We start from the raw sequence: 25,861 nt of genomic DNA on the forward strand, positions 1-25,861 counted from the left end.
CACTCTGTTGTCTCAGGCTGGCCTTGAGCTCACAGTGATCCTTCCACCTCTGCCTGCCAAGCTCTGGGAGTAAAGGTGTATGCCACCATACCTGATATTTTTAGGATTTTTAAGTTTAAATTTATTTATATATATTTATAATATATATATATATATTTATATATATTTATTATATTTACTTACATGTTCGTGTGTGTATGGGCACACCCGGGTCTCTTGGCACCACAGATGAATGGGCATCTGGCTTTATGTAGGTGATGGGGAATTAAACCAAGCTGGCAGGTTTTGCAAGCAAGTACCTTTAACCACTGAGCAATCTCCCCAGTCCCTGTTTTAATTTTTACTTTTTAAAATCTTTTTATTATTTTTTTATTAGAGACAGAGGGAGAGAGCAAGAGAGAGAGAGAGACTTGGCATGCCAGGGCCACCAGCCACTGCAATGGAACTCCAGATGTGTGTGCCATCTTGTGTGCATCCACAACCTTGTGCACTTGTGTCATCTTGGGCATCAGGCTTATGTGGGACCTGGAGAGTCAAACATGAGTCCTTAGGCTTTGTAGGAAGACACCTTAACCGCTAAGCCATCTCTCCAGCTCCCTGTTTTGTGTGTGTGTGTGTGTGTGTGTGTGTGTGTGTGTGTGTGTGTGTTTGAGGGTGAGGTCTCACCCTGGCCCAGGCTGATCTGGAATTCACTACGGAGTCTCAGGGCAGCCTCGAACCCATGGCGATCCTCCTACCTCTGCCTCTGGAGTGCTGGTATTAAAGGCGTGCAGTACCATGCCTGGCCCCCTGTTTTATCTTTGACACAGGGTCTCAGTATGTAGCTCAGCCTGGCCTCTTGCTAGAAACCCTGGAAGGTAGGGCCAGATTTGAGAAAACTCATTGTTGGGATCTTGCCTTTGAAGGGATATCTTGGCCCACCTCTTCCTGGCTTCCTGTTTCCTGGCTGCCAAGAGGTGAGCAGCTTTGCTCTGCCCTGGTTTCTGCTCCCATGACGCTCTGCTTCTCCACAGGCCCAAAGCAATGGAGTCTTGGAAAATAACCCTTCCTCCCCCAAAACTGCTCGCTCAGTTACTTTTGTTTCAGCAGCAAAAAAGGTGACAAGCACATTTTCCAGTGTTGACATGCAGGAATATATATTTCTGGATAGAACGCCTTTGACAACAATCTGTGGGTTCCTAATATTTTCTTCCATCCTGTATCTGTTCTTTTGCATGGTCTCAACTGTATCTTTTTTTTTCTTTTCTATTTATTTATTTGATAGAGAGAGAGAGAGTGGTAAAGAGGCAGATGGAGAGAGAGAGAGAGAGAGAGAGAGAGAGAGAGAGAGAGAGAGAACACCAGAACTTGTAGCTTCTGCAAACGACCTCTAGTCTCATGTGCCCCTTGTGTATCTGGCTTAAGTGGGTCCTGGAGAATTGAACCTGGGTCCTTTGGCTTTGCAGACAAGTGCCTAAGCCACTAAGCCATCTCTCCAGTCCTCAAGTGTTTCTTGATGGGCAGTTTTGATTATGATAAAGTCCAATTGTTGGCCCTATGTGTCTGATCTTTGACACCTTGTGTGTGCTGACTAAGAAATCCTTGCTAACTCTTTCAATGTCCTTTGAGTTCATCTCTCCTTCTTTCCAATCCTGCCCCTGCCCAGCTGTCTCTGACCAGTTTCTCCTGTTCTCCTCCCCCCTCCTCCCCACTGATGTTCTTCTCCCCCCACCCCACCCTTCCGCTAGGTCCATGTGACCCCCTCCTGCCCACAGATAGGCCTGTCCCATCTTGGCATCCCCGTGACTGGCGCAAGCTCTCTCATGAGCTAGGTGCTCAATAAAACCCCCAGAAACCACAGGCAGTGGCCTGGGGTCCAGCTGGGGAGTATTAAATCCGTCAATTAGTTCTAAACACCAGCTCATCAGAAAGAGCTGAGCAAAGCCAGGGCAGCAAGAGTTATGGAAAAATCAACACGGATAGGAAAGTTTCCCTGTCTCCCTAACTACAGCGTTAACCATGCAAGCACCACCCAGACTCACATCTTTGTAGTTTGTTTTTTTTTTTTTTCTTCTTCTCCTTTTTGCTTCAGCCCCCGAACTGATAGGACAATGAAGGCTGTTCCCCTTGTATACACCAGCCACAGGGGATTTCCCTCCCCAGGCCCCCTAGCCCCCCCCCCCAGCCACTGACTCGGACCGTGGGGGAAACCGTATCTCTCAGTCCTTCTCCTCGCCGTGTGTTATGACGTAGCACAGGTTCCTGTAGTCCAAGTTGCCGTAGACATCGGGCGGGAACGCGGCGAACATCTGCTTGACCTGGGGGTGGGGGGCGGGGGTGGGCAGGGACGCAGGCTGGTTCAGGGGTGACGGTGGCTGAGCACGGGATCTATGGGACCCTCCTTCCAAAACCCATCGCTTACCTCCTCCTCACTGAACCGGTCAGCCTGGGTCATGAGCTTCTCTTTGATGCTGTTTGTGGAGAGAAGTCACCATGTCTGGGGGAAGGGTGGCCCTGAAGTCATGCGCATGGGCCTGTGGCTGGGAAGGGCACTGGGGGGAGCAAAAAAGCCCTGGGCCAGAGAGAACCCCAACAGGAAGGGCTGCTCGGAGCACTAGACAGCTATCTGAGTTCCAGCTGCCTCCCTTGGAACCTAAACGCTCCTAGAATCAAGGAGGGACCAAGTGGAAGGACCTTGAGACTCTCAGCATGACCTTGAGGTTGCCATGGAAGATTCCCATGGAACCCATGACCTCAGACACGCTAGGTGAAAGTTCCACGGCTGAGGTCCCCCAGCCCCTCACTGGGAGATTCTAGCCAGGTTCTCCCCGGCGAACTCATAACTGTGTCTCTCAGGCTGGCCCTCTTCAAGCTTCAGGCTCCTGAGCACCTGGGATGACAGGCCAGAACCTCCAGGCCTTGTTCTTGGTGCCCTGTGATCTTCACTGACGTCTACCCAGAACTTCCCAGATGACAAGATCACATTTCAGGCCAAGGGCATCATGGGACGTTCTGCCCATGATGGAGTCCCCTTAGGCCTTGGCTTCTCACAGATTTGAGACCTGAGCACTAGGATCCCCTTTCATCAAGAGAGAAACTGAGGGGCCCGAGAGATGGCTGAGCAGTTACGGCACTTGTCTGCAAAGCCTAACAACCTGGGTTTGGTTCCCCAGAACCCACATAAAACCAGATGCACAAAGTGGTGCATGCATCTGGAGTTCATTTGCAGTGGGTAGAGGCCCTGGCACATTCATTCTCTCTCTCTCTCTTTCTTTCTCTATCCCTCTCTCTACTAGAAGATAAATAAATATTTTTAATTTTTTTGTTTATCATTTTTATTTACTTATTTATTTGAGAGCGACAGACAGAGAGAGAAAGAGGCAGATAGAGAGAAAGAGAGAGAGAATGGGTGCACCAGAGCCTACAGCCACTGCAAACGAACTCCAGACACGTGCGCCCCCTTGTGCATCTGGCTAACGTGGGTCCTGGGGAATGGAGCCTTGAACCGGGGTCCTTAGGCTTCACAGGCAAGCGCTTAACCGCTAAGCCACCTCTCCAGCCCAAATAAATGTTTTTAAATAAAAATAAATAAAGAGGGCTGGAGAGGTGGCTTAGCGGTTAAGGCATTTGCCTGCGAAGCCAAAGGACCCCGGTTTGCCTCTCCAGGACCCACGTAAGCCAGATACACAAGGGGGCACACGCATCTGGACTTTGTTTGCAGTGACTGAAGGCCCTGGTGCGCCCATTCTCTCTTCCCCTCCCTCTGCCTCTTTCTCTCCCTCTCTCTCGCATGCTTGCTCGCTCTCAAATAAATAAAATAAAAAATAAAGTTGTTAAAAATAAATAAATAAAGAGAGAAACTGAGCGTGGAGATGGTTTAATGATTTATCCAACAGAAGCTGTGGCAAGATGGGACCTGTCCCCCTTGGGGTCCAGGACAGCATCTGCTCCCAGCTGCCAGAGCTGCTAGAAGTAGGATCTACATTGGGACCTGCATGAAGGGGACAAATGTCCTCTATGGGGGACTTTGTGGAGCTTAAGCAAGCTCAGTAGACAGGGATGGCATCAGAGCTGAACCAGGCCCCGTGCACCCAAGAGTACCCTCCAGCGCCAGCAGTACCAGGTCCCACTAAGGGCACATGCCCATTTTTCCATTATTTATGTTACTGTGGGACAGTCACAATTTCCAGGTCCCCAAGCAGGGAACTTTGCACAGACTCTGTTGTAACCAGAACCTTCTCTGTGGCCTCTCTGGCCAGCAGCCACACTTCTCAGGTCCCACAGCCCTGGGCAGTACCTCCTGTTTCCCAAATAGATCCGCTATGGATGCATTTCCCTCTCACTCTGGCCTCGTGATACTGAGAGAGGAGCTGGTCTAGGCCAGTGTCAAAGGGGGGGTGTCCCAGGTTCCCAAGATGCAAGTGGAAGCCTCCGGCCCTGGTGAGGGAGCCGGGGGGTGGGGGTTCCAGTTGGAGAAACACTCTTTGGAAGTTCCTCTGCAGACCAAGGAGTCTGTCTCACAGCCTTTGATGGCACTGCAGAAGAGGAAACAGATGCGCCCACCTCCTCCAGACTCCACCTGCCTTCTCCCACAGCCCCGTACTTAGAGGCTCTGACAGGCTATGGACTCATCCTCGAAAGCTGAACAGAAACATCACTGTCACCAGCCTGTCCCTGGGTAGGGAGGGAACATCTCAACACCCAGAGCCACCAAAAGCCCACCGAGCCTTGGGAGGGATGGCTTCAGCATAACTCCAGCTCTAGGAACCAAAGCAGGCTACCACTGGGCTCTCTGCACCTCTGCTCCCACTACACGTGTCCCCCACGAACACGTCCTGTGGGACCCCTCCACCTCCGTGCTATCAGCCCAAGGGTCTGCAGTATAGCTGGCCGTCTCCCACCCAGACATCCCAAGCCAAGCTGCTCATCCGCGTCCTCGTCCCCGACCCCAACTCCATCCATTCTGCTAACAACTGGCTCTGTTCTCTCCCCTCAGCCTGGGTCCCCTCAGCATCTCTATCTCTATGCTGGCCTGTCTGTCCTTCTCCATCTAAATCCCCGTGAGCCTCCTGGGGACTGCAACCCTTCTGTCCTCCCCTTCCCTCCTCTCGGTTCTCTCTCTCTCTCTCTCTTAATCCTTCTTCCCTTCTTCCCTCCTCTCCCTTTAGTTCTGCTCCATTCATCCTCCTCCTCCACCTCCTTCTCCTCCCCTGGGTCGGCCTCTCTGCCTGTCCCTCTGTGTCTCCTCTCCTCCAGCCCAGCTCCACCCACACAGTCCAGCTCACCAGCCTACACACCCTAAGGCCTGGACTTCACCATTTCTTTTATTTAAAATATTTTTTTATTTATTTATTAGAGAGAAAGACAGACAGAGAGAGAATGGGCATTCCAGGACCTCTAGCCACTGCAAATGAACTCCAGACACATGTGCCACCATGTGCATCTGGCTTTATGTGGGTTCTGGGGAATTGAACCTGGGTCCTTTGGCTTTGTAGGCAAGCACCTTCGCCACTAAGCCATCTCTTTAGCCCATCTTTTTTTTAAAAAAAAATGTATTTTTTTTTTGAGATAGAGAGAGAGAAAGAGAAAGAATGGGCACATCAGGGCCTCCAGCCACTGTAAACAAACTCCAGACACATGTGTCCCCTTGTGCATCTGGCTTACGTGGGTCCTGAAGAATCAAACCGGGATCCTTTGGCTTTGCAGGCAAACGCCTTAACTGCTAAGCCATCTCCCCAGGCCGACTTCACCATTTCTATTCCCAGATATAGAATACTATTCCTGTCCTCTCCTGGGCAACCTGCATTCATCCTTCAAGACTCACCTCTCCCCCTCTGCATCCGCCCTCATTAAGCCACATTTTCTTATCCAGTTCCACACACAGGTAGAGATGGGAACACCAAGGCCCCGAGGGGGGAAATGAGACATCATTTCAGGGCTGGACAGAGACCTTAGAGCTCCTGGCTGGATGTTGCTCTAGCTTGGCTGGATTCTGGATGGAAGAGGAGATGGGACTAATGCCCACCCTGACCTACCCCATCCCTGAACCTTTGGGCACTTACAAGTCAGCCTTGATGAAACCCTTCCCTTCAGTATCAAACACTTTGAAGGCATGAAGAATGGTCTCCTCTGGGTCCGTGCCTAGAAGCAGCACACACAAGGCAGGGAGAATGAGAGGGTAGTGAGGATGGCTCAGAGACAGGTGCCAAGTTGGGCTGATGGGTAGGGGAAGGTTCCATGGTGTGGATATCATGCTTGTCCTGGGGACATAGAAAACCATATGGCTTTGGGTGTGAGATTCTAAGACACAAGGAACTCAACAGCTTTCCCAAACATTTCCTGATACAATAAGCATGAATCAGCAACTCATGATCTGTCTTATGTTGAGAACAAGAAACATTTTTCAGTTTGGCCTTAACTCTCCATAACTTCTGCCTTAAACTCTTCATAAAAGTTGCAAAGGAAAGTCAGGTCTGGGCTTCACTCCAGTGGAGCTCCCTGGCTCTCCTTCAAATTCTGTTTTGTGTGTTGCATGATCATTTCACGTCATCCTCTGGTACCACAGGATGATACCAACATCATGGCCCCCAAATCCTACTTCACTAGAATGCCTACCTAGAATCCCCCAGTGTGGGGCTGGGAGCGTGGCTCAGTGGTGGAGCTCCTGCCTAGAATCCCCAGTGAGGGGCTGGGGCGTGGCTCAGTGGTAGAGCTCCTGCCTAGAATCCCCAGTGAGGGGCTGGGGTGTGGCTCAGTGGTAGAGCTCCTGCCTAGAATCCCCAGTGAGGGGCTGGGTGTGTGCCTAGAATCCCCCACTGAGGGGCTAGGGTGTAGCTCAGTGGTAGAGCTCCTGCCTAGACTCCCCCAGTGGGGGGGGGGGGCTGGGACATGGCTCAGTGGTAGAGCTCCTGCCTAGAATCCCCAGTGAGGGGCTGGGTGTGTGCCTAGAATCCCCCAGTGAGGGGCTAGGGGTGTTGGCTCAGTGGTAGAGCTCCTGCCAAGATTCCCCCAGTGGGGGGCTGGGACATGGCTTGGTGGTAGAGCTCCTGCCTAGAATCCCCCAGTGAGGGGCTGGGACATGGCTCAGTGGTAGAGCTCCTGCCTAGACTCCCCCAGTGAAGGGCTGGGGGTGTTGGCTCAGTGGTAGAGCTCCTGCCTAGAATCCCCCAGTGAGGGGCTGGGGGTGTTGGCTCAGTGGTAGAGCTCCTGCCTAGAATCCCCAGTGAGGGGCTGCGTGTGTGCCTAGAATCCCCCAGTGAGGGGCTAGGGTGTGGCTCAGTGGTAGAGCTCCTGCCTAGAATCCCCCAGTGAGGGGGCTGGGGGCGTGGCTCAGTGGTAGAGCTCCTGCCTAGAGTCCCCCAGTGAGGGGCTGGGGGTGTTGGCTCAGTGGTAGAGCTCCTGCCTAGAATCCCCAGTGAGGGGCTGGGGTCATGGCTCAGGGGTAGATCACCTGCCTAGAATCCCCCAGTGAGGGGCTGGGGGCGTGGCTCAGGGATAGAGCTCCTGCCTAGAATCCCCAGTGAGTGCTGGGGGTGTGGTACAGTACTTCATTCCTTGTGAGTAGTTACAGTGAGTTCTGTCCTCAACCCTGGAGGAGGAGTGAAAAAAGGAGGAGGAGGGAGAAGAGATTCTGATGTCCATAATGAGCCTTAATACCCCAGGTTCTTCATTGTATTAATGGGGAAACTGAGGCCCAAAGATAGGAAGGGGCTTATCCAAGGTCTCCTGGGTTCTGAGATGACAGCAGGTGACCTGACAACCCTTATTGTCCTGGTGGTGCCGCTCCGCACCCCTCACCGTGGCCCTGGGAAGCCAAGTCGTGGGGTCAGAGGTGTGTTTTCCCCACTGTATAAGACCAGCTGGCTGATGGCCAGTAATGGCTGTGGGGGGGGGGAGGGGTTGGTTTCTTTGGTCATTTTGATCGAGTCAGGACCTCCTGTCGCCCCAGCCCCCACATACAACTCAATATGTAGCTGAGAATTACCTTGAACTCCTGATCCTCCTGTTTCTACCTCCTAAGTGGTAGGATTACATCCAGGAGCCACCACGCCTGACTGAAGGGTTAGGTTTTGACCGACATTAACTGGATCAGAACCATGAACCTATCCGAGTGCCCAGCTCCAGGCCAGCAGCTTCCCCACGCGGTCCCCTTCAGACCCCAGAGCCCCCAGGTACTAGACACGACACCCCAACCTGTCACACAGTTTCCATTTCTTGCCTGAAGCCCCACTAACAAGAGGAAGGAGGTGTAACCCACCTCTGTGGACATCCATGGGGGTCCAGGCCCTCACATGTGATTGAGTTAGGACCGTCTCTGTCTCCCCCACCAGAATGGGTCAGAGCTCTCTGTGTCTCCCCCAGAGACTGCGTAGGTCTCCTCTGGGTCTCCCTCATCATATTGGGTCAGGGCCCTCTGCGTCTATCCCCCATCTGAATGGGAGCCCAGGAAGACACAGCAATGGGCTTCTCTGAGCTCGAGTTAGGAAGCTGCTAACCCAAGCACAGCAGCTCAGGCCAGGTGGAGTCTGAGCTGGTGAAGATGGAGAGGTGCAAGGGTCCCAGTCTGGGCTGAGTCGGGTCTCTCTGTGTCCAAGGCCACATCTCCCCCTGTTCTCACAAACTAGCTAAAAATCTCAGTCTCTGAAGAGGTCTCACAGTGGTCTGTGGCTGGCCGGCCCCTCAGCATCCTGAGGACCAGGCACTGGACTCTAGCTCTGGCCCAGTTGTGGGACACTCACCTCAGCCAGTGGCACCCTGCCTCCCCTCCCTGCTCTGAGCCCCGAGAGCCTCGTCCAATAGCCTGCAGAGTGGCTGCTTGCCATTGTGGGACATCTCATGGCAAAGTTTCCTTATCCCAATTAGTGGGCAAGACAGGGCCCGCCCCAGCCGGCTGTCCTCCTGGGCTGCTAGCCTCTGCCACCAGCCTCGCATGCAGCCCTGACCAAGTCTGCATGACAAGCTCAGCTGGATTCCTAGGCTGCGTGTCCCTGAAAAAGTGAGGGAAAACTGCAGTAACATGGTCCCCACCAGGGCCCTGGGTCACTGCTCCAGCTTAGCCACAGCCTGAAAGATGATCCTGACCCTTAAGCCTCTACTGCCCCATCTACAAAATGGGCTCAGGGTCTTCAGAGATAAAGTATTTTCTCCTTTCCATGAGTACCCCAAAGGGTCCCAACTAAACTCCTGTTCACCCCTAGTGTACAACTCACATTACAGCAGAAGCACCGTGTGGAGCCCCTCACTGGGGATTCTAGGCAGGAGCTCTACCACTGAGCCACGCCCCCAGCCCCTCACTGGGGGATTCTAGGCAGGAGCTCTACCACTGAGCCACGCCCCCAGCCCCTCACTGGGGATTCTAGGCAGGAGCTCTACCACTGAGCCACGCCCCCAGCCCCTCACTGGGGATTCTAGGCAGGAGCTCTACCACTGAGCCACACCCCAGCCCCTCACTGGGGAGTATAGGCAGGAGCTCTACCACTGAGCCACACCCCAGCCCCTCACTGGGGGATTCTAGGCAGGTGCTCTACCATTGAGCCATGCCCCCAGCCCCTCACTGGGGGATTCTAGACAGGAGCTCTACCACTGAGCCACACCCCAGCCCCTCACTGGGGGATCTAGGCAGGAGCTCTACCACTGAGCCACGCCCCCAGCCCCTCACTGGGGGATTCTAGGCAGGAGCTCTACCACTGAGCCACGCCCCCAGCCCCTCACTGGGGGATTCTAGGCAGGAGCTCTACCACTGAGCCACACCCCAGCCCCTCACTGGGGGATTCTAGGCAGGTGCTCTACCACTGAGCCATGCCCCCAGCCCCTCACTGGGGGATTCTAGACAGGAGCTCTACCACTGAGCCACACCCCAGCCCCTCACTGGGGAGTCTAGGCAGGAGCTCTACCACTGAGCCACACCCCAGCCCCTCACTGGGGGATTCTAGGCAGGTGCTCTACCACTGAGCCACGCCCCCAGCCCCTCACTGGGGGATTCTAGGCAGGAGCTCTACCACTGAGCCACACCCCCGCCCCTCACCGGGGGATTCTAGGCAGGAGCTCTACCACTGAGCCACGCCCCCAGCCCCTCACTGGGGGATTCTAGGCAGGAGCTCTACCACTGAGCCACACCCCAGCCCCTCACTGGGGAGTCTAGGCAGGAGCTCTACCACCGAGCCACACCCCAGCCCCTCACTGGGGGATTCTAGGCAGGTGCTCTACCACTGAGCCACGCCCCCAGCCCCTCACTGGGGGATTCTAGGCAGGAGCTCTACCACTGAGCCACACCCCAGCCCCTCACTGGGGGATTCTAGGCAGGAGCTCTACCACTGAGCCACGCCCCCAGCCCCTCACTGGGGGATTCTAGGCAGGAGCTCTACCACTGAGCCACGCCCCCAGCCCCTCACTGGGGGATTCTAGGCAGGAGCTCTACCACTGAGCCACGCCCCCAGTTCCTCACTGAAGGATTCTAGACAAGCACTCTACAGAAATATTGAGGTATAAAAAGTAGCCCACCCCACCCCACCCAAGGTCACCCTGCAGTGTGTGTGGAAGGCTGGATCTGGGATCTCAAAAGTCAAGGAAAGTCAGGGGCAGCCTGAGGAGAGGGTGCCCACACTGCTCACCTCCCTCTACAGTCACAGCCCAGTCTGACCCTTCCTTTCAATCATAGAGTCCTCAAACTTGGAAATGTCTATACAGAAGATGTCCCAGAGTTAGGAGGGAAAGGGGACAGAGATGGCCCCGTCCTCTAACCCTAGACAGGATACTGAGACCCAGGAGAGCATACTGGCTCCATTCCAGCTATTCTCTTCCTGGCGCACCTGGAACAGGTAACACCACCTCTCTCAGCCTCCTCTGACTCCTCATTGGTAAACAGAAGCTCTCTAATTCTTTCTCTGAGACTGTGGTGACTACGGAATAGGTCAAGGTGAGTAACCTGTCTGGCAATGTGGTCAGTCAACCACGGTTGTTTTTCAGAAACACTTTTTCCCCACAGCACTCCTCTGCCTCACCTGTCAGTCACCTGTCAGCAGGGGAGCAGAGCGGCAGCACAGGCTTTCAGAAATGGGAAATGGTGGGCTGGAGAGATGGCTTAGCGGTTAAGCGCTTGCCTGTGAAGCCTAAGGACCCCGGTTCGAGGCTCGGTTCCCCAGGTCCCACGTTAGCCAGATGCACAAGGGGGCGCACGCGTATGGAGTTCGTTTGCGGAGGCTGGAAGCCCTGGCGCGCCCATTCTCTCTCTCTCCCTCTATCTGTCTTTCTCTCTGTGTCTGTTGCTCTCAAATAAATAAATTAATTAATTAAAAAAAAAAAAAGAAATGGGAAATGGTAATAGGAGGGAAGCGGAAGGTACTGTCCTGATTGTGGGCAAAGGGTTTGCAAAGAAAGTGCCCTCCACTGTATTCAGAGAGGTGGAAAGGGAGGCAGGGCCTGGGATCGTGTGTGCATCCAGTGGATGGCGTGGTGAGGACCATACCATGTTCCCAGCTGTGGTTACGTGAAAATTAGAGCCATGTAGGGACATATATCGACTTCCTTTCCTCAGCTACCCCCCAGCCTCCGGAGAGCCTCACTCACCCTTAAGTTTCTCTCCAAACATGGTCAGGAAGACTGTGAAGTTGATGGGCCCTGGGGCCTCCTTCACCATGGCATCCAACTCCTCATTCTTGACATTGATGCGACCTGGAGAGGAAGCAGCGCGGGAGCATGAGCGGCCCAAAGGAACGCTGCCAGCCAGAAGTGAGCCAGGCCGCTACCGAGGCCGCGGGCTCTCCTTCTCAATGGACTCCCGCCGTCCACCTAGCGGGGGCCACCCACACCCTCAGCCCTGGCCCTGTCTCCTCCCCAACTTCCCTTGAAAGCAGAGAAAGATTGACTTTCCCTTTTGAGGCCAAATAAGTGGAAAGAAAAGCGCATAGAGGCCTCAGCGTTTATGCGTTTCCAGAGATGGGGAGTCCTCACAGTCCCAGTGGACACTTAAGTGTCCCCCCAAACCCAAATCTTCCTGGCACCCTAGCTCTTATCCACCCACTCCACTCTTTCTGCTTTTTTCTTTTTTTTTTTTTAAGGTGGTCTTGTTATGCAGGTCAGGCTAGCCTAGAACTCAAAATTCTCCTGCCTCGGCTTTGGGAGTGCTGGGATGACAGACGTGCACCCCCACACCCGACTCCTACACTCTCTTGACCTCTCACTACCCCAGGGCCTTTGCACGGGCCACTACTGATCCTAAAATGTGCCCCCCACCACCCCCACCCCCACCAAAAAAAAATGTCCTTCCTACCCCCCCAAGTTCTCATCTCACATGTGGGAACCTTACTGTCTTCTACCCCACTCAGCTCATGAGCCCTTCAATCAATGCCCCTACCTTAGCACGTCCACAGTCACCTATTTCTGCTTGGTGGCGTACACTTAGCAGCGCCGCCTTCAAGCTCCAAGTTTTTCCAGTCACTACATCACCCACCCAGTGCAGCAAAGGTGTCCCTCAGGTCCTCCTTGTCAATGAAGCCATCCCGATTCTGGTCCATGATGGTGAAGGCCTGACAGAGACACGAGCCCTGAGCAGCCGTGGTCTACCCAGCCCAGATGCCCCCACCACCACCACCACCCAGGTGTTTCCCTGACATCTGCTGCCACAAGAACCTCAGTTCAGCCTAATGACCCAAGTGATTCGGTTCCCCAGTACCCATACAGAGCCAGATGCACAAAGTGGCACATGCATCTGGAGTTCATTTGCAGAGGTTAGAGGCCCTGGCATTCCCATTCTCGTTCTCGCTCCTCTCTCTTTCTCTGCAGCTATTTTTTTCTCTCTCTCTCTCTGGTAGGTGTGGCGGTATGCATCTTTAATCCTCCCAGCACTTGGGAGGCAGAGGCAGGAGGATCGCTGTGAGTTCGAGGCCACCCTGGGACTACATAGTGAATTCCAGGTCAGACTGGGCTAGAGCAAGACCCTTCCTTGAAAAACTCAGTTCAAGCTCTTCACCAACTCCCACCCCCCCCCACACACACACCTGCTCAGCTCAGTGGCCCACTCTTTCTGAGTGCTTATTATAATTCAGCATGCTGGGGGACTCCACACTCAGTCCCCTCACGTCATGACACACCAACCCACAGAGGGAAGCTGAGGCTCAGAGAGGAAAAGTTCTTGCCTGAGGTCACATGACATGCATGCACTCAGGAATGTATAGAGGGGACAGCAAGCCACAGCTCCAGTGTGGCACATCGTGACAGCCAGAGAATGACATGTGAGGCCACTGAGGTCTCCTTGAATAATTTTCTTTTTCTTTATTTCTTTCTTTTGTTTGTTTTTGTTTTTCGAGGTAGGGTCCCACTCTAGCCCAAGCTGACCTGGAATTCACCGTGGAGTCTCAGGGTGGCCTTGAACTCACGGCGATCCTCCTACCTCTGCCTCCCAAGTGCTGGGATTAAAGTTGTGTCTTTTTTAAAAAAATATTTTTATTTATCTATTTGCAAGGAGAGAGAGAGAATAAGAATGGGCACACCAGGGCCTCTTGCCACTGTGAACAAACTCCAGATGCATGGGCCACTTTGTGCATCTGGCTTTATGTGGGCCCTGGGGACTCAAACCCAGGCTGTCAGGTTTTACAAGCAAGCACCTTGACGGTGGAGCCATCTCTCCTGCCCTCCTTGAACAGTTTTCATGTGTTCTGTAAGCCCCCGCCCCCTCAAAGGTCTTCTGGGATCACCAACCAACCTCTTTAAACTCCTGGATCTGAGACTGATCGAACATTGAGAAGACGTTGGAGCTGGCTCCACCTTCTGCTCTCTTCCGGGCTCTTCTAGGTGCCTGTAGGGGACCAGGGGAAGCCTGACAGGTTGCCACCTCCTCCAGAGGTCAGCCGACGCCAGAGCCAGGACTCGGGTCCCAGCGCATCACAGTGCTGGCTGATGCCACCCACCCTCCTGGTGCCCGCAGCAAAGCTGGGATAATTAATCAGGGCATTTCCAACCCCAGAAAACCTCTGTAGAGTGTCCCACATGCAGGGATGGGAACCTGGTATAGGTCCAGTCCGTCCACCCCAGGCCAGGCCTCTCCTCTCTGGCCAGTGTTGGCTCAGAATGGGCTCATTTCTGTCCTCAGGCCCCATGTGGGGGCTTCCTGTCACCCTCTGTTCAGCTAGAATCTGGCCTGCACAGCTGCTAGAAGTTTCCAGACTGTTCTCAGCATAATGTTTGGGCTCTTCCTTCTGCAAGATCCATCCCTGGACAGGATCTCGGGGTTACTCTTGCTGCCTTCCTGGGTCCCCTACTCACCCTAAACCTGCTCTAGCCAGATTTTTCTCCCCACATCTGGCTTGTCACCCAAGGATTTTTGTTGTTGTTGTTGTTAAAAATGTGGCATGAGGCCCGGCGTGGTGGAGCACACCTTTAATCCCAACACTCGGGAGGCAGAGGTAGGAGAATCACCGTGAGTTCAAGGCCACCCTGAAACTACATAGTGAATTCCAGGTCAGCCTAGGCTAGAGCGAGAACCTACCTCAAAAAGGTTGTGATATGTGTGTGCATGTGTGTACAGGTGCGTGTGTGTTGTGTGCATGCAGGGGATGTGTGTAGAGAAGACAGTTCTGCATGGTTTTTGAGATAGGGTCTCTCACTGGCCTGAAACTCACCAAATAGGCTAGACTGGTTGGCCAGTCAGTCCCAGGGACCCTCCTGTCTCTTTCTCCCTAATACAAGAATCACAAGGGCTGGAGAGATGGCTTAGCGGTTAAGCGCTTGCCTGTGAAGCCTAAGAACCCCGGTTCGAGGCTCGGTTCCCCAGGTCCCACGTTAGCCAGATGCACAAGGGGGCGCACGCGTCTGGAGTTTGTTTGCAGAGGCTGGAAGTCCTGGCGCGCCCATTCTCTCTCTCTCCCTCTATCTGTCTTTCTCTCTGTGTCTGTCGCTCTCAAATAAATAAATAAATAAATAAAATTTAAAAAAAAAAAAAAAGAATCACAAGCCTGCACCACCACACCTGACTTTTTTCTTACATGGGTTCTATGGGGGGGGGGGGTCGAACTCAGGTCCTTATGCTTACAAGGCAAACACTTTACCCAGTCCCCAAGAACGCTTTTTGAGAAAAGGTCTTGGTATACATAGCCTAGGCTGCCTTTGAACTCATGATCCTCTTGCCTCTGCTTTCCGAGTGCTGGGATGATGGGTGTGTACCGCTGTGTTTAGTCTCAGCCAGGGGAGCCTCCAGGAAGTCTTCCTGGATCCCAGGCCATTGCCCATTCTTGGGCCATCACTGCCATTGTCTGTACCCCACTGCCTGTCATTCCTCCACATATCTGCCTCCAGATTTAGAGACCTCAAGGGAGAGATCCATTGTGCCCCATCTCTGCCTGGACTTAGCTCTGACCTGGGATCATCTCAAGTTTGCAAGCAGCTGTCCTGAACCCAGGTTCCGCCTACCCAGCACATGAAACCATGCCTTCCATGTGTCTAGCCTGACTTCCTGCTTCTAGAGGTTTCTTTAAAAACATCCTGGTGCCCAAGAGCACCTTTCCACACACACACTGAGCAGACCCCACTGGGGCACTTTTTCCTATCAATCATCATCCCAGCTCCTAAGCTTAGAACAGTGAGTCCCCAAATTGGCCCTGGATGTCAGTAGAGGAATGACTGGGATCAAAACCTTCATCCCAGCCAATAATACCTTTCCTGGCCAAGCCTTGTCTACTTCCCCCAGTAGAGGCTTTCCCCAATTCCTCACCTCCACCCAAGCACCTGTGTGCTCTTCCCAGTCCCTCCTCCTCCCCCTCACCTCCCTCCAGCCCCTGGGCCTCGTAGGGGCAGCAGCACCCGCCTGGCCACCTGTAATTAGTCTTTACTTGGGACTCTGTCTCCGCTAATCCTTTGAAAGGGGGCCGATAGGGTGGCCAAGGCCAAGACGTGTAAGGATGCTATAAAACCTCTGTACTATTTATAAATCCCTTCAGACATAAAGAAAGGAACTTCCCTGTGGAGATCGTCTCTCATAATTACATATACGTTCCCCACTGATTAATAAAAAATGATCACTTCCGTCTGTGAGATATTCTACCCGTTCTCAGAGCTGCTTTCTGCCTCATCACTCCCCAAACACACACACGCACACACGCACACACACCTCCATATGCTTCTCCATCCCAGCCTTTCATGTCTGTCTCTTGCCTTCCTAGGTGCCAGAACTTGGCAAGGGGGTAAGGTATCATCTTGGTCCTGACTGCTCAAAGGAGACATGGGAGTCCTGGCCAGGCCTCTGAGCTGCCAGCAAGCCAGCACAACTGTGCATTCTCATTCATGCTGCGCCCTCAAAAAATCAGGTCACCTGGGCGTGGTGGCGCACGCCTTTAAACCCAGCACTCAGGAGGCAGAGGTAAGAGGATCGCTGTGAGTTTGAAGCCAGCCTGAGACTATATAGTGAATTCCAGATCAGTCCAGGCTAGAGCAAGACCCTATGTTGAAAAGCACACACACACACACACACACAAAGACAAAGCAAAGTAAGATAAAATAAAAGGGTGTCTGAAAGGAACAAACAGGAAAGAAGGACATCCCAGCCTGGATTTTAACCCTGGCCTTGCCGTTCGCAGCCTCTGTGATGTTCAGAAAGGCGTGGGCTCCTCTAGAAGTGGCTCCGTGGGTGAAGTCCCTGCCATGCAAGCCTGAGGACCTGGGTTTGGATGACAGTACCTATGCAAAAGCCGGGAGCAGTGGCACGTGCCTATAATCGCAGTGCCTGGGAGACAGGGACAGGAGGGCTCCATGGCGAGCTAGTGCCGCTGAATCAAGGCGCTCCAGATGCCTCATGAGACTGACTCGTAACAACAACAACAGCAATAATAATAACAATAATGGGGAGAGCAATCAAGGAAGACCTGATGTTGATATCCAGGTTCCACACACATGCACACATACAAACGCGTATACACACATACACATGCAAAAGAAAAAAAGAAAGAAAGAAAAGAAACAAACTTACATTCCTCAAGCATTTTGCTGATTTATAAAACCAAAAGAATGTCTACCTCAAAGCCTCAGGACACATTTACAAGATACATGCTAACCTCCTGTCAGACCCAACACCAAGAGCTGGGTCAAGTCCTTGTCCCTAGTGAGCTCACGGCCCAGTTGGAGATGGGCCACCCATCAGTAGAGGGTGATGAAAGGGCAGGGGCTGAGTCCCAGGAGATCGGGGCACAGGCAAGGGAGATCCGTAAGCAAGCCACAGAGCCACAGAGGGGGACCCCTCAGCTCCAACATGCTGGAATTCAGGCCCCAGATGCCCAGCAGCAACCTCGTCCTCTAAGCTGGAAGAAAGCCCCAGATTCCACCGTGAAGTCCTCAATTCCGACTCACCCATCTCTCTGTCTCTCTACCCTCCTCTTCCTCCTTCTCCCCACTTTTACCTTAACGGACCCCTCCAAGTCAAAGCAGACCTCTAAATCAGTACCTACATAGATGGGGTTGGCAACACGAGAGGGGGCAAGCAAGGGTTTTGAACCAAGTCCAGGCACGGTGGCAAGTCAAGAGAATTCCAGAATGAGGTCAGTTAGGACAACTGGGAGCAGGAGGTGAAGGGTTAGAATCACACATGATGTCAAAGGTCACAGGACGAAGTGAGAGTTGAGGAAGGAGGCCAGGGCTGAGGTTGGAGTGGGAAGGGGTAGCAGGGAGAAGGGACCAAAAGCTGAAGCCCTGAGCTCCATGGGAGAGCCGAGACGCAGGAGGGGGGCCCTGGCCAGAGGCAGAGCAGCCCCAGCCTACCATGGTTCAGAGCGCTTACTCCCGCTGCAGCAAGGGTGCGGGTGGTTTGGGATGGCCCTTTAAATAGTGCTCCCCCAGGACCCGGGCTCCATTCCAGGTCTAGACAACAGTTTGGAAGGTGACCAAGGACAAGATAGGGGTGCTCAAGCCAGGCATCTCCCTGGGGCCCTTGGGAGCAGGTGGGGTTGTGGGACCCTTGGGTAAATCCCATGGATCTGGAGACTGCTTAAGCCACAGAGATCTCCCACAGCTCAGGACCAACTGTTTGCTCTCTAGCCAAGGGACCACAGCCCAGGAAGGGGGCAGGTGGCCAAGGACTTGTAGTAAGCAGAGACCAGAAAGCAGTGGGGAAGACTTGGGCCAAGGAGGGTCAGGAGAGCTCGCTGAGGCAGGGCCTCCATGCAGACTGGGGAAACACAGGGACTTTGGAGCCACGGGAGCCAGGAGAGGTGTCATCCTCTGTGACATCAGTCCTCTCACTGGGACAGAATAGAGGTTATGACAGCTCATCCCAACCAGTCTGCTTCACTCTGACCTTCAGGGTCCCCTCAGGTCATATGATTACAGTTAACCTTAAAAAAAAATCCCATGATTCCCATCCCCAAAATCTGCAGATGCTCAAGTCCTTTGTAGAATTACTGTAGTATTAGTGTGGAGCCCATGAAACTCCTCATTTACATATTTACTACATTATTTGTGCTGCTAGGGATTCAAACCATAGCTGTATGCATACCAAGGAAGCCTTCTACCACTGAGCCATGCCCCCAGCCCCCCACTGGGGAATTCTAGGCAGGAGCTCTACCACTGAGCCACGCCCCCAGCCCCTCACTGGGGGATTCTAGGCAGGAGCTCTACCACTGAGCCACGCCCCCAGCCCCCCACTGGGGAATTCTAGGCAGGAGCTCTACCACTGAGCCACACTCCCAGCCCCCCACTGGGGGATTCTAGGCAGGAGCTCTGCCACTGAACCACGCCCCCAGCCCCCCACTGGGGGATTCTAGGCAGGAGCTCTGCCACTGAGCCACGCCCCAGCCCCTCACTGGGGGACTCTAGGCAGGAGCTCTGCCACTGAGCCACGCCCCCAGCCCCTCACTGGGGGATTCTAGGCAGGAGCTCTACCACTGAGCCACGCCCCAGCCTCCCACTGGGGGATTCTAGGCAGGAGCTCTACCACTGAGCCACGCCCCCAGCCCCTCACTGGGGGATTCTAGGCAGGAGCTCTACCACTGAGCCACACCCCCAGCCCCTCACTGGGGGATTCTAGGCAGGAGCTCTACCACTGAGCCACACCCCAGCCCCTCACTGGGGGATTCTAGGCAGGAGCTCTACCACTGAGCCACGCCCCCAGTCCCTCACTGCGGGATTCTAGGCAGGAGCTCTACCACTGAGCCACACCCCCAGCCCCTCACTGCGGGATTCTAGGCAGGAGCTCTACCATTGAGCCACGACCCCAGTCCCTCACTGGGGGATTCTAGGCAGGAGCTCTACCACTGAGCCACGCCCCCAGCCCCTCACTGGGGGATTCTAGGCAGGAGCTCTACCACTGAGCCACACCACAGTCCCCTCACTGGGGGATTCTAGGCAGGAGCTCTACCACTGAGCCACGCCCCCAGCCCCTCACTGGGGGATTCTAGGCAGGAGCTCTGCCACTGAGCCACGCCCCCAGCCCCTCACTGGGGGATTCTAGGCAGGAGCTCCACCACTGAGCCATGACCCCAGCCCGTCCTGAATATTTCTCATCGCAGTTTGATTGAATCTTCAGGTGTAAAAACTGTGAGGACTGTTGCTCTGAGGTTAGCAGTGCCATCCTTACCCCCAAGCTCAGGGGCCCCTCGGAAGCTGCCCGTGTACAAGGTGAAGCCTGCACACCTATAGTGCCAGTGCGTGCGACGTGAGGGCAGCAGGATCAAGACTTCAAGGTCATCTTCAGCCACTTAGCAAGATCAAGGGCAAGGGAAGCCTGGCCTACATGAGACCCTGTTTTTCTTTTTAATTAATTAATTAATTAATTAAGTGATAGATAGAGGCAGACAGAGAGGGAGAGAATGGGAGTACCAGGGCTTTCAGCTGCTGCAGACGAACGCCAGACGCATGCGCCCCCTTGTGCATTTGACTTACATGAGTACTGGGGAATCGAACCTGGCTCCTGTGCCTTTGTAGGCAAGCACCTTAACCACTAGGCCATCTCTCTAGCCTGAGACCCTGGGTTTTTTGTTTTTTGTCTTTGTTTTTTCAAGGTAGGGTCTCACTCTAGCCCAGGCTGACCTGGAATTCACTATGTAGTCTCAGATGGCCTCGAACTCACGGCGATCCTCCTACCTCTGCCTCCCGAGTGCTGGGATTAAAGGCGTGTGCAACCACACCTGGTGAGACCCTGTTTTTAAAAATATTCATTTATTTATTTGGAGGGGTGATAATGGGCACATCAGGGCATCCTGCTGCTACAAAATTAGATACTGAGGAATTGAAACCAGGCCATCAGGCTTTGCAAGAAAGTGCCTTTAACCACTGGCCATCTCTTCAGCCTTAGATCCTGATTAAGAAAAAAAAACCAAGACTGCCAGGGAGAGGCATCAGGAACACCTCTGGCTAGAATCCCCCAGTGAGGAGCTGGGGGTGTGGCTCAGTGGTAGAGCTCCTGCCTAGAATCCCCCAGTGAGGGGCTGGGGGTGTGGATCAGAGGTAGAGCTGCCTAGAATCGTGGTAGAGCTCCTGCCTAGAATCCCCCAGTGAGGGGCTGGGGGTGTGGATCAGAGGTAGAGCTCCTGCCTAGAATCCCCAGTGAGGGGCTGGGACCATGGCTCAGTGGTAGAGCTCCTGCCTAGAATCCCCCAGTGAGGGGCTGGAGGTGTGGCTCAGGGGTAGAGCTCCTGCCTAGAATCCCCCAGTGAGGGGCTGGAGGTGTGGCTCAGTGGTAGAGCTCCTGCCTAGAATCCCCCAATGAGGGGCTGGGGGCGTGGCTCAGGGGTAGAGCTCCTGCCTAGAATCCCCCAGTGAGAGGCAGTATAGCACTCACCTAGCATGCAAATGATCCTGGGTTACATCCTCCAAAAGGGGGGGGGAGAGGCTAAAAATCAGAGAAAATCAAAGACAAAAACAGAAATCAAAAAGCATAAGGTATTAAGAAAGTAGAAAAACAGGGCTGGAGAGATGGCACAGCAGTTAAGGTGCTTGCCTGCAAAGCCTAAGGACCCAGGTTTGATTTCACAGAACCCACGTAAGCTAGATGGGTGCACTAGGCGGTGCCTGAGTCTGGAGTTCACTTGCAGTGGCTAGGGGCTCTGGCTGTCCATTTTCTCTCCCCACCCCCACCCTGGTAGTCAAATAACAGTAAAATTTTTTTTCTAAAGAAAGTAGAAAAACAAATGAAAGAAAAATACAACTGACCCTGCTGAGGGGGGGTTTGCAAAGCCAGACCCTACTCACACCAGGCCTCTCTCACACACACACTCACACACTCTCTCTCTCTCTCTCTCTCTCTCTCTCTCTCTCTCACACACACACACACACACACACACACACACACACGCACGCCCACCTCCGGATGAGGTCCAAGAAATTCTCCAGCTGCTGTGCCTAGCAGGGCCCACACCTGCCCCCAGCAGCCTCCTTGGGTGTCCGGTGTGGCCGTTGTGGCCTCAAAGGCAGTCCCAGTCCATCTGGCCAAGTTGGCTGCCGCGTAGGGGGAAACCACATGTGATTTGCTGCCAGGGACAGAGGACCGGGCTTGGGCCAGGAGGTTGCCAGCGTTCCAAAGCTGCAGAGCTTAACTGTCCCCGGAGCTGGCCTCAGACCTCCAGGCCTTGGTACAGCTGATCCAGGCCCTGGGAGGAGTAACTGATACTTAAATAAAAACAACAAAAGGTCATGTTAGGTTCTGAAGCATACGTCTTTCTAGTCAATCTTTAACCCTTGCTAAGTGAGGAAACTGAGGCACACAAGGAGACACACACACACATCCCTAGAGCTAGTGAGTGGTTCTAGGAAGACGGACGCTCTTTCATAAGAAAGCTTCTAGAAGGTTCGGCTGGTCCAAATGCTGCCATCCCCATACCTCTATCCCAATTGTCTGTGACCAAGCTGACCCCATCCAGCACCTCTGGCCTTCCTGAATCCCTGGGTAGAGCCCCTCCTCCCATATCATGGATCAAGCTCCACCATGTCCCAGAGCCCTTTCGGGGGTCCTACCACACACGCCACAGCATGTCTAGTCAGTAAAGGGAATGTTGGCTGGGGACAGGTGCCTGGATTCCATGTTCGGACCACTTCAGCCTGTTGGAAGCCACTGGCTGTAGTGATCATAGCATAGCAGGTGTCTGTCCCTTTCTGGGCCCATGCAATGGACAGATGGCCGCTGTCGGTGCCAGGTAAGGGGTGCAGACTTTTCTTGCCCAGTTGTGGGCCTGACCCCGGGGAGCTCCTGGCCCCGGGCTTAACGAGGAGGACGATGATGCCATCCGATCTCTTAACTCCCAGTGACCAGAGTTTCCTGCCTCTGCCACAGACTGCCACAGACTGCATCACAGGTGTGGCTTAAGCTCCTGCCTCCCGGGACCACCTCCAGGATCCCAGAGGGGCTCCGGAAGGCTTAGAAGAGACCTGAGCAAACAGAGAGCCCCTGGCCTGCCCGGTGGGAGGGAGGGATCACTGGAAATGACAATGGGTCACCGTCACAGCGAGTTAAGAACAGGAGTCCAGTGAGGGCTGTAGAACAGTGTAAAGTGTTTGGGAAATCGTTTGCCCAAGAAGGGCGACAGCTGTCACTCAGGTCACACCCCGGCTAGTTAGGACAGGTGACTCTGCCTTTTGACCCTCGTTCCTAACTTTTCCACCTCTAACAACCTCTAGGTCAACACACTACCCCTCTCCCTTTGACCTCCACCGTGGCCAGCGCCCATCCTGACTCGTTCTGCTCTGCAGTGGTTTTCCCGAATCTCCTTCCTGTCAGGCACAATGGTACAGGCCTTGTCATCCATGCGGTTTGGGAGATAAGAGGAAAGAGGGTCATGAGCCTAAGGCCAGCGTGGGGTACGTAGCAAATTAGTGAATTCTAGCTCAGGTTGGACAATTTAGTGAGCCCTTGTGTCAAAGTAAAAAATAATAATAATAATAATGAGGGCTGGAAAGATGGCTTAGCATTTAAGGCATTTGCCTGCAAAGCCAAAGGATCCCGGTTCGACTGTCCAGGACCCACGCAAGCCAGATGCACAAGGGGGCGCACGCATCTGGAGTTCCTTGGCAGTGGCTGGAGGCCCTGGCGCACCCATTCTCTCTCTCCCTCTCTCTATCTCCCTCTGTCTCTCTGTATCTAATAAATAAGTAACTATAGAAAAAAAATTTTTTTTAAAGAAAAAAGAATAAAAGGCTAGGACTCAGTGTTAAGAGTTCTTGGCTCCCACAAACGTGTTCACTCAACAGCCTTCCGCCTGGGCAATCATCTGACAGCCATTCTGACCTGAAAGACCCAAGAAGCCCCAGGGAATCCAGCACCGTCAGGGGCTCAGAGTGAGCTGTGGCTGGAATGTGAAATGTCCCCCACAGGCTCATGTGTCTAAGCACTGGGTCGCCAGCTGGTTGTGCTATTTAGGGAGGTTATGGAACCTCTGGGACATGGGACCTGAATGGTGGCTATAAGTCACCAGAGGTGGGCCTTGAAAGGTATCTCATTTCTACTGAGCCATGCCCCCAGCCCCTCACTGGGCAATTCTAGGCAGGAGCTCTACCACTGAGCCACACCCCAGCCCCTCACTGGGTTTTCTAGGCAGGAGCTCTACCACTGAACCACACCCCCAGCCCCTCACTGGGGGATCTAGGCAGGGGCTCTGCCATTGAGCCATGCCCCCAGCCCCTCATTGGGGGATTCTATATTGTCTACCCCTGAGCAACACTTCTGCCTTTCTTGCTGTTGAGGTTTTTTAGTTTTTGTTTTTTTCAAGGTAGGGTTTCATTCTAGCCCAGGCTGGCCTGGAATTCACTACAAAGTCTCAGGGTGGCCTTGAAGTCATGGTGATCCTCCTACCTCTACCTCCTGAGTGCTGAGATTAAAGGCGTGCACCACCACACCCGACTATGTTGAGGTTATTTTTGAGACATGGTCTCATGTAGCCCAGGCTACCTTTGAAATTACAATGTAGCAAAGGATGGCTTTGAACTGCTGATCTTCCTGCCTCCACCTCCTGAGTGCTGGGACTTCAGGTGTATATCTCCACAGGTATGCGTCTTTTTCCTGTTTGGTTCCATGTGAGAAGCTGCCCCCCAAAGCTCCAGCTGTCTTGAAGAGTAGCTGGTCCCTTCCCGAGGCCTTCCCACCACGACGAATGTCTATCCACTGAAACCGTGAGCCTGAATACATCATTCCTGTGCGAAGCTCATCCTGTCACAGAAATGAGAATGCGCCGGGTGTGGTGGCGCACACTCTTAATCCCGCCACTCGGGAGGGCTCCGTTGCCCACCGCTGTGCTGGAGAGCACATCACGTGCCAACTGCATCGCTAAGGCACTTGGAGCAGCGAACGCTCATTGACTATAGAGAGCCAGCGTGAGCACACTGTTTACTGAGAGCTGGGGCTCAGTCACCGCCCCCCCCCCCACCGGGTTTGGAGCATTTGAGTGACAATGGCATTCAGGGTGTACTGAGCACTTACTGAGCTCTGGGTACTGCACACCATGGTGATTGACATTGGTGTGATGCTAACGGTGAAGGGACCAGAGAGAGAATGTCACTGCCCATGTACAGGGGCCATTATGGGCTGGAGGCCAACAAATTGGGTCCTAAAGAATCTGGAAGGGGCTGGGTACGCTGGCACATGCCTTTAGTCACAGAACAAAGAAGGCTGAGGTACGAGGATCTGCATGAGTTCTTGGCCATCTTGGGCTAAGAGTAAGTTACAAGTTAGTTTGGGCTGGAGTGAGACCATGCCTCAAGCACGCACGCACACACACACACACACACACACAGAGAGAGAGAGAGAGAGAGAGAGAGAGAGAGAGAGAGAGAGAGAGGAGGGTGGCTGGAGAGATGATGGTACAGCAGTTAAGTTCTTGCCTGAAAAGCCTAACGACTTGAGTGAGTTCTATTCCCCAGTACCCATGTAAAGCCAGATGCACAAAGGAACGCATGTGTCTTGAGTTCACTGGCAATGGCTGGAGGCCCTGGTGCACCCATTCTCATTAATATCTTTTCTCTCTGCCCTCTCTTTCCCAAGTGTGGTGGCACACATCTTTAATGCCAGCACTCGGGACACAGAGGTAAGAGGATTGCTGTGAGTTCAAGGCTAATCTGAGACTACACAGTGAATTCCAGGTTAGCCTGGACTAGAGTGAGACCCTACCTCAAAAAAAAAAAAAAAAAAAGAAAAAGAAAAGAAAAGAAAAGAAAAAGAAAGAAAGAAAAGAAAAAAACAGGCCAGTGTGGTGGCGCACACCTTTGATCCCAGCACTCAGAGGCAGAGATAGGAGGATCGCTGTGAGTTTGAAGCCACCCTGGAACTACATAGTGAATTCCAGGTCAGTCTGGGCTAGAGTGAGACTCTACCTCAAAAAAAGGTGGGGGGGGGTGCGGGAGGGAAGAAAAACAAAAAGGGAAAAGCCAGGTGTGATGGTTCATGCTTTTAATTACGTTACTCAGCAGGCAGAGATAGGAGGATCTCCATGAGTTCAAGGGTTCAGCTTGGGCTGCTGGAATGAGACCCTGCCTCAAAACAAAACAAAACAAAAAGGCTGGAGAGACAGTTCAGCAATTAAGGCACTTGTGTGTGAAGCTCAAGGACCCAGGTTCGATTCCCCAAGACCCATGTAAGCCAGATGCACAAGGTGGCTCACGCATCTGGAGTTATTTGCAGTGGCTGGAAGCCCTGGTGCACCTATTCTCTCTCTGTGTCTCTCTCTGTCTGTCTTTCTCTCTCCCTCTTTCCCTCTCTCAAATAAATAAATACAAATAAAAATATTTTAAAAAGAGAATACAGAAGGAAATAATGAAAGGAAAGGAGATAAAAGTGAAGGGAAAGAAAAGAGAACAGAGAAGGAAAAGGAAAAGGGCCCACAAAGAAGAACCTAGGAGCCCTAAGTCTCCTTCCCTTCTTATTTAGGGGTGCTTCAGGAGCCCAAAGGGCAGACAAACCCTGCCCCACTCTCTTCAAAGCCCT

General features: G+C 53.3%; 1 protein-coding gene across 1 annotated transcript; it reads right to left on the reverse strand.

Moving 5' to 3' along the window:
* Positions 1-502: 502 nt before the first annotated feature.
* On the reverse strand, positions 503-21,349 carry Myl10 (myosin light chain 10). Its single transcript, XM_004666285.2, has 8 exons — positions 21,257-21,349; positions 13,679-13,771; positions 12,428-12,503; positions 11,545-11,649; positions 6,042-6,120; positions 2,402-2,450; positions 2,179-2,297; positions 503-525 (listed from the first exon to the last, which is right to left on the reverse strand). The coding sequence occupies exons 2-7, from the start codon at positions 13,712-13,714 to the stop codon at positions 2,199-2,201; spliced, it is 444 nt and encodes a 147-aa protein (XP_004666342.2). The 5' UTR covers positions 13,715-13,771; positions 21,257-21,349; the 3' UTR covers positions 503-525; positions 2,179-2,198.
* Positions 21,350-25,861: the final 4,512 nt, after the last annotated feature.

The sequence above is a fragment of the Jaculus jaculus genome, chromosome 2 (assembly GCF_020740685.1).
Source record: "Jaculus jaculus isolate mJacJac1 chromosome 2, mJacJac1.mat.Y.cur, whole genome shotgun sequence".
Taxonomy (NCBI): domain Eukaryota; kingdom Metazoa; phylum Chordata; class Mammalia; order Rodentia; family Dipodidae; genus Jaculus; species Jaculus jaculus.

What these genes read in the sequence shown, in the direction of transcription:
- Myl10 (XM_004666285.2), bottom strand. Translation starts at nt 13,714, where the DNA reads ATGTTCGATCAGTCTCAGATCCAGGAGTTTAAAGAG. An exon ending in GGACACCTTTGCTGCACTGG is followed by an intron (nt 11,650 to 12,427) that starts GTGGGTGATGTA and finishes CTTCCTCTCCAG; the next exon opens with GTCGCATCAATGTCAAGAAT. An exon ending in ACCGGTTCAGTGAGGAGGAG is followed by an intron (nt 2,298 to 2,401) that starts GTAAGCGATGGG and finishes CCCCACCCCCAG; the next exon opens with GTCAAGCAGATGTTCGCCGC.